The following is a 10,413-nucleotide window of genomic DNA, read 5'->3' as shown; positions in this document are numbered from 1 at the left end:
TTTAAGCAACACAATGAATCTCTTACATACTATATCTACTAGTGTCAGGCTCACGGATACTATGGTCATTTCCGAGCATTTGCCACCAGAGTAACCACAGAGGCCTAACCTCTGGTTCTGCTGAAGTGAATTTGCTATTTCTCTAGTGGATTGCTACTTAATTTTCATGCATACGTACGGTGGATGCAAGAGAAATCGCCCTTTTTTGGCCTCAAATGCCATAATTAAGGTCAATTGTTCAAGAGGCCTTATTTCCGAGAAGTTGCTCCTTCGTGGTTAGAAAGTTTGAGTTTCTTGGGCCGAGTCAGGATATGACTAAAAGCCCATCTTGGTGGCCCAGGCACCGTGGATTGGATCCTCAACTAGCTTCTATATAACTGAGAGAGAGAGAGAGAGAGAGAGAGAGAGAGAGAGAGAGTTGCGATTAGTATTTTAGGCTGAATTAACTCAAGCAGTTCTAAATTAGCCAATAACACATCAGCCCTTCAAAAAGTAGCCAAGAAACTTCAGTTAAATCTCTCATGATCGTACTATATACAGGCGAAGGACTTCTATATATACAGAGAGTGCTAGAAAGCAACGCAGATTCACATCGAAGGGCCAGGCCTGAGCAACCTCTCTAGTTTCTCTGCCTTGGCATGATCGTTCTCCGTTAGAGGACCAGCAGGAAAAGGTGTGATTTCCACAAGCAAGTGTGGAGTTGGAAGCTCATCGAACAAAGCTCTCACATTGTTACAACAGATGCTCTCTCCGTGAGCACTCTCCCTCCTAATTTGACAACCCTGCAAGACCCACAAAAGCATATACAATTAGCAACAACATCTACCTGCAGAATACATTTGCTGACAAACATCCCAAAGTACGAAACTCCTATATTACTTGGCAGGTGTAGGTATGTGCTCAAGTGTTGGATTAAACTATTTATATGTCATTGACACGGGGACATGGCAAATGGGGTTTAAAAGGTGCCATAGAGAATTCCTTCCATCATGTGAAAGTTTATCATTTATGCATAGTTCAACTAAACTCATTAAAGTTGTGCCTCCCTTCAAATTGACAAGGTGCCATAGACACCAGTACTAATATGTACAAGAATCCACGTAGCATTGCCAAGTTCAAACTAATAGCCAATTAATAACAATGATAATAGAGGAAAAGAATCAAGTGGGGGAAAATCGTAGTTGTCAGATTGTGTAGTATCACCTTGTGGGAAGTGGCATCTCTGAATTGATCATCATCTGACAGCAGAGATGCAACGGATTTAAGAAGGCGTCTCCCTTCAGATATGGAAGGTACTCTGTAATTCCGTTTCAATGTACCCTTTGTTGTTGGACGCCATTTGCTTACTTGTTTTCTGTTGTCAGATGCTTCTTTCTCTGATTCAAATCAAATAACATCTGAATTGTTCCTTCTTCAAACAAAAGAACACAAGCAAGAAGAAAAAACTGGAAAAAGCCATGCATTTTCCACTCAATTGACGGTTTGCTAACCGGAAACAAAGAACCATAGCAGAAAATCAGAAGAAAAATATTTGTACCTTCTTTAATCTTTATACCCAAGGAAAGTTGTCAACAAGATTTAGGAGTACCTTCCCAGCCCAAAAACAACTAGTTGTCAACAATAATGGCCAGTAACAACTGAACGCTGCCTTCCTCTACAAAACTACTATATGCAGTTCACTAAATCATAGACTTGCAGCCTTAGCAGTCTCTCTGCTGATTGAATTTTCAGTTCTGATGCCTAAGAAGCACGGACACGAAAATTCTAAATAAATGGGGTCACCAACATGGCGGGAATACAACAAAGAATATATCACGGTGGGATAGATATTTAGTTGTTATTCACATGAACATTGCGCATGGAAACAACCAAAACTAATAGCATCTTTACGACCATAATTAGTCTTTTAAGTTATAAGTTAAACAAGGGTTTTATTTCGTCAAAAATTCATTTATTTGTACTCTTTCTTTTCCTTATATTTTTGGAATATCATACCCCCGAAAGAAGCTTTTAATATTGTGAATTGATCCATGTCAAGTTTCTACCCGTGTCCAAGTAGAGACACGGGCGTGTCCCCTGCTTAATGATAATACTGTCTCCTTCAATTGGACTTCAACTATCAACCACAACAGGCATATGAAGCTTACCAGTATCTATTAACCAACTTTTCAACTCTGCTATAAAATGCTAGCATAGAAATTGAAACAACATCTTTGAGTTGTGGTACCCTACCAGTATCTAAATTAGTCACACCCTCTAAATCAACAAAACCAGGTATTATTGACTTGTAATTGAAGCAAACTCCCACAATAACAACTATGAAATGATAGGCTATCGCAAATTCAAGATACCCACAAACCTGGTTTTCCTTGGACCTCCTCAACCCACTTAGAGAAACCCAAATCATCACCTCCAGTTGCCGAATCTACAAGAACAAAAACACACCCCGTTAAAATACTGTTGCGGATTCGACCCAAGACACGGCATCCCATGAAAAAAGAAACAGGACCCATACCAAAAAAACGAACAGATGAAAAAAGAAAAGCAAATCCCCATCAATTCATCTTCAATCAGACCTGGAGAAAGTGGGGTTTCTGGAGATCCAGCCAAACCAAGCTTCACAAGGGCGTAGAAGATGCACATCCTTCCAACCCATAGAACAGGGGCCTCAAGCAAGGAAGCATTAACTCTATTGACATGAGAATTTCTCGATCTATTTCTGATACCCAAGCCCAAATAGAGCCCTCTTCCAAGACTAGGAAAGAGGGCTGTGCCCAGAAAATGAGTGGAAGGATTCAGAGATTTATCAGTATTGAGGTAGAGTTTGGTGATGGAGGTGGAGGTAATGACGGGGGATTGGAAAGGGGATGTGAAGGCAGTGATCCGTAGAAGCATCTCCTCTTCGTTAGACTGTAAAATTAACTGCAATCAGGGTAGATGTAGATAAGGAGAAGGATATGGATGGATGGATGGATGGATAGAGACAACGTACTGATTTGATTTCTTTTCCGAGACGACGATCGCGACAGCGTTTCAGAGGACGAAAATGAGAGTATTAATTGGGCACCCTTATTAATTGCTATTGGAGGCTTGTAGCATCGCCGCGTTGAATTTTAGGGTCTCCTCCGTGACACACTGTGCATATCAAGTGGTGGAAAAGATCCGCAGAGCACCACTCCGGTAACATTGAATAATCACCAAAGAGAGAGCCATATCCTTAAACGTGTCAGATGGGTCCCAAACCAGGGGCACCACCAACGAACGTGACTCACGTGAGCAAGTTGTATAACGTGCGAGCACGGTCGGCCCTATGTATTTGGAGCCCTAGGCGAACTCAAACTCGGGTTCAATGGTGTACGCAAAATTTCTCTCCCATAAATATGTGAAGTCCTTGTGTCATTCACAAGTATGTGGGAGATATGCGATTGAATCTACAATCAGTAAATATGTATCTTTTGGAGCCCTAGGCGAACTCGAACTCGGGTTCAGTGGTGAACGCAAAATTTCTCTCCCATAAATATGTGAGGTCCATGTGTCATTCACAAGTATATGGGAGATGTGCGATTGAATCTACAATAAGTAAATATGTACCTAAACTTATCTAGTCTAGTTTGGTTTTTACTCATTGCCAGCCTCATAAACTTAGTGCAACACGTGTCCAAATTGATTCCTTTAGATGCATGCCATCCGCATCATGCATCTTCCCAGGTATTCAGTTACTCCGTACTTGATTGTGAACGATAAAATCTTTGAGAAGAAGGGTTGGTGTCAGCAGTTAAAGATAGACGGAGGGACGCATGAGCCCAGATGATATTCGATCTTTCTATTCAAATCTCGAATATTTTCAGAATCTAGTAATTTTTTTTTTTTGGGAAAAGGTTTACCCATCGAGCATTTTTCTGAAAATGTGAAATCCACCCATCCAAGATTTATAAAAAAGAAATATTAATAACCACGCTACTAAAAAAGTTTTAAAAGAAAAAGTTAATCTATTGTCTAGTGTTCTTTTTAGCAATACTTAGAGCAAGTTTATCAGTCATTTGCTAAAAAAATTCTTGAACAGTACATATTTTTTATTTTACCTACACACATTTTTTTAACACTACACCAATATAATCTATTTTACCTATTTTTTATTAAAATAATATTAATAAAGAGAAAGAGAGAGAGAGAGAGAATGAGTGAGAGAGAGAGAAAACAAATAAAAAAATGAATTGCTTATGAACAATTGTAAGCTATTTTTAGCTTACAACTGTAGATGGAGGCAAAATACCTCCTTGTTTTCCTTCTTTGCTGCAGGGGTATTTTCCCCCTTTTTTGTAAGCCAAAATAACTATAAAGCTACTTTGAAGTAGCTGATAAACTTGCTCTTAAGAGCAAGTACACTAGATGAGCAAAAATACATTTTTTGCTATTTTACCTAAGAGAAACATAAAAAATAGTCTACACCAAATGAGCTAAAAGCGGAACTAAAATACATTTATGAATAGTTGTTCTCTATTTTTACCTATGCACTATTCATACTCCTTTCTTTTTTAATTATTTCTTTCTCTCTCTCTCCTCCCTCCTTTCTCCTCTCTTTAAAAAATAAAGATAATAAAAAAATGAGTGAAAAAAATATATTTTAATTGGAGTTAGGTAAAATAGATAATATTGGTGTAGTATTGAGAGAGATGTGAGTAGGTAAAATGAAAAAAATGCACTATTGATTAGCATTTTTACATTTTTATTGGTGTACATGCTCTAAGGGATATGAATATAAATTCCAATATCAAAAGGCATTTGAAAGCTTGCATGCAACTACATGTTATTCCAAAGACATTAATTATCTAGCGAAAAAGGCTACATTAAAATTTTAATTAGCTGCAAGATTATAAGAGATGGTTATCCTAAAGTATTAGGGATTTCATGATTGGTCCACAATTAATTTATAGGTTGTGCTTGTAATAGCAAAACATGAAAGCTAGATCAGTTATTCCTTACTGAATTAAAATAAGGCTGTGCACACCAATTTTTTGTATTCCCGTTGAAAGAAATTTATGTCTTGGAAACCGATAGATATTAATTATTTACTAACCGGAACGCATAGCAAACACTTAGTTGACACCAACATCTCTAGACTTCATGATATAAATTTCATGGAAAAGAAAGATATCCACGTGATTACCAACATCTGTAGACTAGCATTTTGGAGGAATTGGTTTGCACTAAATTAGAAATTCCGATGGCGTTGAATAATTCCTTTGTAAATGTACTCGGTAAAAACAGGTACATCTCAGGGGAAATTAAGAAAGAGAAAGTGAACAAGCCAAAGTCCTAACACAACCCTGACAAAAAAATAAAACATCCAACCCAAGTACCTGACCAAGTCCAATATATATATGACCAGACAGACGGAGAGCATAAACTTGATAAAACTTCTCACATTCCAGAGAACAATGCTTTCAAAAAAAAAGTATAATGAGAATAGAAAATAAATTAACTAATGTTTGTGTATTTGGGAAGTCGTAGAACAAGTACAAATACAGAAACACTAGTTAATTCATTTTCTGTTCTCATTGTATATAAGGATTGTTGTAGATGGATTTGGGAAGTAGTAACCTTTACGAAATCAAAAATGATACTCACACAACAATCCAAACACAACACCAAACACAACCTCTCACGTGCACATACATGTGGGCTCCACACACACTTCTATGTGTGGGCCCCACATGTATTTGAGAGGTTGTGTAAGTTGTTGTGTGAGTAACATTATACGTTGTTACGAAATCTAGTGTAACCCATGCTTTTGCTATTACCACAAGCAATTATCGATCGTAGACATAAACTTCGAAACCTTTTGAATAGATTCTTTATACGTACTCGAAAAAAGTTTCAAGCGGTGGACTCGTGTGGTGAGTGTAGACTTAATGAATAATCTTGCATTGGCAGCACTAACTTCGTGACACTTCTATGAAATTTCAAAAGCAATAAAATGACAAACCATGCATACCCATTGCAAGCGATCATTTTTCTTTGTACCTACTAACTAGCAGTCTAGCATTTCCTCCATTCTTGTTACTTTTCGACCTTTCAATTAATTGATCCATTGGAGCAAAGTTAGCCTTTAATTATTTCCCGTCTGGACAAACCTCTTGGGCTCGTCAACTTCGCTTTTCTTTTGAGCCTCAACATCTTCACTCTCCTCGTCCTCTTCTGATTCTTTCTCGGACAGAGTTTGGTATTCAACTTTCTCCCCATAAATTTTGATCGTGTACAAGTACAAACACATGGAGGAAATGATCACAAGAACCAAGTACCAACTGAACTCAATGTTCGCGATCGATTTTGCCCGTTCGAGAGCTTCATCATTATGACACCGAACAACTCTACGGCCTTCTTCCAATTTCATTAAGCAGTCTTTTGGGATAAACCAGAACATGAATCCCATGACCGTAAGCCAAACACCTATGAAAAGTATGCTCATTGACCTAACAAAACTTGTCAAGAAACTCTTAGGGTAACCAATGCCCATGAGAGTGGTGACAATAGCGATGGAGATGACAAGTTGGAGTAGAAGGTGGTATTCGCCTTCGACCCCCACATGGTCGGCCGAGTGGTTGTGGAAGACGAGAAGCTGCTGGCCAAATTAAGGCGACGGCTCCGAGAAGTTGGGTGAGGGAATGTCTGGTTTTTCGAGGGGCCTTTCGGTCAAGAAGGATGGCGAAAGCAGCGTAGGTAAAGAAGGTGAGGGCGATGATGCTGTGTTCAAAGTTGTGGAGGTGGGCGGAAGGGATGGTGAAGTCGGTGTCGAGAGGCTGGTGGCGTCGCGGGGTGATGAAGAGGTCCATGGCTATGGTCACCGTGGAGCCACCCATGATCAAGTAGAGCTCTAGGTATCTTAGTTTCTGGGTGGGGAACCATAACAAGGGTTTGTGAGAGTTAGGGTTTTGAGCATGGAGTTTGATGTGGTTAAGTAGGTGCCATAAACCTATGATAAAGAATCCAAATCCAGTTCCAGGATGTCCCACCAACTTTCCCATATTTTTTAGGGCTATTCTTTTCTTGGAGAGAAAAGATAAAGGAGATAGACTGTTGCGTGACCAAAATAGGAGAGAGAGAGAGAGAGAGAGAGAGAGAGGTTTTTAAAGGGGGGGGGGGGGGGGGGGGGGGGGGGGGGGGGGGGGGGACACAAGAGAGGGACGTACCATTATATCTTTTACGATCGGTTCATATAAAAACTGATGACGAATTTATGATATTGTTTATACCTATTTTTGACCGGAAATCGGAATAGGAGGTCATGGGTTTAAAGGTGGCCATGAAGGTTATTCTATAGCCTTGAAGAGCCTTATGATCAGTGGCATACAAAATAGGGCCAGTTTGGGAGCCTCTGACTGAATGGAATTTTGCAAAAGGGTTGGGTCAAATTAATATCTAAAGGTTTAAAATGGCCCAAGGCTTGAATTAGCCCACTAGGCCTGAGTATTTCGTCCAGGCCTAACCCAAATTCCTAGAAGTAACAAAGCTTATGAAATAAGCTTAAAACGGTTGAAACCTTGATTTTCTCACCAGACTTGGGCACTTGGGCTCATAAGGCTTACAATAGATAAAGGCCCATGATTTACCACAAGATCAGGCCCAATTGATGAAAAGGCCCGATGCGTTAAAAACATCATTTAAAAGCTTTTAAACGAAGGGGCCTTAAGCTGCTCACAAGCAGCTCGACGGCCTAGAATATTCTTGTTGGGCAGATCTGGATAAGTTGCTCACAAGCAGTTCAAGGCCTGAATTGGTGGAACCCCATTCTTCAGCATGAAGCAAGGCCAGAGACGAGTGGCGTACATGTAACCCACGAAGATGCTAGTGAATGACTCTTGCAAACATAAGCAAACTGCTCACAAGCAGCTCACCCAGGTCTGCTTGATCTTTTGATTCTCGATCCTTCTTCCATAAGGAGTCAAGCTCAATGGGTTTAAGGGCCCACAAGAGATAAAAGGCCCAACAAAATGATAGGAAGGCCTGAAGTAATATTAGTCTTCAGCTGTGGTGGACCCGAAAGGGGTCCATTCAAGTAATAGCTTGAGTATTGAAGCAGCTCAAATGGCTTGATTGCTGCAGGAACTGAAATTCTTTTTGCTCTTTTACAAAAAGAAGAAGGATTTCTTAGGCCTTTGCTGTTTTCTTGGAGTAAAAGGCACGTTTTGTTTAGAGAGCAGCTCCTCATTGGAGCATTTTGAAGCTGCTCAAACCCAAGCCTTTGCTAGAAGGCCACATGGCAGCCATGCATTGGAGCATTTTGAAGCAGCTCAAGGCCTGTAACTCCTATAACTCTCAGTTTTGGAGGCCTTGGCAAAGGTCCACGACCTCAAAGCTCAAAGCTGATGCAACTTTATTTCCATTTCTTTCAAACTTCCCCTGTACTGACTTCATAAAATAGTTTAAGTTTTATCATATTCCTTGCACCCAAACTTCATTAAGTCGTTAATGACGTTCGTTTAATCCAAGTTCATCCTAGTTTAATCTTTCTTTCTGTTTTCTAGTAACGATTAAAAAATTCTAAGTCCTTAACCTGCAAAGGCAACCAACAAACCATCAAGAGATCTTACCCTTTGGGCCAAGCGCAATCACTCGAAAGAAGTCAGATTTTGAGGCTCCTAGGCCTTGAAAACAATTTGGACAATAAACTTGTCCTGGCATGCCCGCAACACTAGCCAACTCGGTTTTGCACATTTTTGTGGAAAACAGATATATGGGATGGTGAATGGATGGAGATTCTTTCATGTGATGATCCGGCAAGTGGCCCCTAATACAAAAAAAATTAGGTTGATCAGTAATCGGTAAAGACTCGGTCACATCGTATTGATATTCATGACGTTCATGAACGAATTGAGGCAAAAAATGAACGCTCGAATCATCAAACAAAATCATGATAGGTTTAATTTTGCATCACATCCGCATTAGAAATTATCGATCACATGAGATGACCTAATTTCTTATATCGATCCCCTCTAGCAGTTCTCAGACAACTAATTAGCAACACAAGGAAGAGGATTATCTAAGATTACTAGTCTTGTGTATCTCAAAATCCATGTGAGCTATGATATATGAAGTGGTAGCTCCGATGTTTGAGTTGCCCAAACTCGATCCCGAGCTTGATTGCCCAATTACTATTAAGTCGTAAAAAATAAGAAGACATATAACCGGGGGAAAACAACATAATCAAATTACGACAAAAAACCAAAATCAAAATGTAACTCCAGTTCTAGTGATTTATGACTAGTACATATCGATTCAAAGAAAAGAATTTCTCATTAAAGTTTTTGAATCAAAATTTTCAATTAAGTCATCCTACTTTAATTTATCATAGTACTCGTTTTCAATTGATCAAATCAGATCATTGTCAATCTACTTAATCTCTTTTGTGACAATATAGTTTGAAGTTCGGTTTCTATCAACTTTAACTTTGAAAAACTCCACTTTGCTGTAGTAACTGTAAATAGTACTCCAAATTCAACAAATTTCATAACCAACCCATACCATTAGGAAACCACCATCTTCCCTATAAAACCTCATAAAATCAAGAATGTTGATCAATCAATTTTGTTACTTCTCTCAAAAATATTATTTTCAAATATCTAAAAGTTTTTGTAATAACTCATCCCATAAATATCACCATGTTGGTTGTGTTCCAAGAAACTTTGTTTAATTCTAAAAGTTTTTTTTTTGTTGGGTTTACAAGAATTATATTTTTGGTTGCCCTCTGGTGGGAGTTGCCCAAGTCCACGGGCTTGCGGGACTTACTCTTCGGCCGGCTGTGGATATATGTTGGCTTGCTTCCGGATCCTTATCATGTAGATCAAGTGGAGAACAAGTAAGTATTAGAAAATGAGAATTAAAATGTGAATGCAATATAGTTCGGCGATTCGCATAGAATTGTCAAAGATATATATAATTAGGAGTAAATTTTCTCTCTATTTTAATTAGCTAAAGGACTTGGTGTATTGGTAGGCGATATCTCTTATTTTTGGGAATATTCTTGGAATGGGTAAACAGAGTCTTATATATAACAGATGTAGAGTACTTTAGGTCATGGATAGGTCTCCCAAATAATGTTAAGAGTAGTGTGTAGGAAATATTGAGATGCATTTTAAAGCATCCAGAGAGGATGATGCTATGGTGTCCTCGGTTATTTTGGAGACACCGTAATTTTTGGCATAACTTCATCATTATGAGCATAACTAAAATTCATTACAAGCATAACAAAACCCAAACAAGGCATAATCAAGGAATATCCAAAAAACCAACCAGAGCATTACAAACCCAATCAAGGCATAACAATTGTTATGGTTTTGTTATGCTTGTAATGGACTTTAGTTATGCTTATAATGGTTTTGTTATGTCAAAAGTTACGGTATCTCCAAAATGACC

General features: G+C 38.8%; 2 protein-coding genes across 2 annotated transcripts; both read right to left on the bottom strand.

Annotated features, from left to right (window-relative positions):
• Positions 1 to 418: 418 nt before the first annotated feature.
• On the bottom strand, positions 419 to 3,183 carry LOC131315318 (uncharacterized). Its single transcript, XM_058344474.1, has 4 exons — positions 2,577 to 3,183; positions 2,360 to 2,425; positions 1,204 to 1,376; positions 419 to 782 (listed from the first exon to the last, which is right to left on the bottom strand). Exons 1-4 carry the CDS (start codon positions 2,893 to 2,895, stop codon positions 588 to 590), a joined length of 753 nt encoding a protein of 250 aa, XP_058200457.1. The 5' UTR covers positions 2,896 to 3,183; the 3' UTR covers positions 419 to 587.
• Positions 3,184 to 6,109: 2,926 nt separating this feature from the next.
• LOC131314151 (uncharacterized) lies at positions 6,110 to 7,097 on the bottom strand. The gene is given in 2 exon segments (XM_058342640.1): positions 6,110 to 6,634; positions 6,636 to 7,097. Coding segments are annotated over 2 exon segments (915 nt in total). The 5' UTR covers positions 7,026 to 7,097.
• Between the last annotated feature and the right edge of the window lie 3,316 nt (positions 7,098 to 10,413).

The sequence above is a fragment of the Rhododendron vialii genome, chromosome 13a (assembly GCF_030253575.1).
Source record: "Rhododendron vialii isolate Sample 1 chromosome 13a, ASM3025357v1".
In the NCBI taxonomy this organism is placed as follows: Eukaryota; Viridiplantae; Streptophyta; class Magnoliopsida; order Ericales; family Ericaceae; genus Rhododendron; species Rhododendron vialii.
This window is presented reverse-complemented; position numbering and strand designations above follow the sequence as displayed.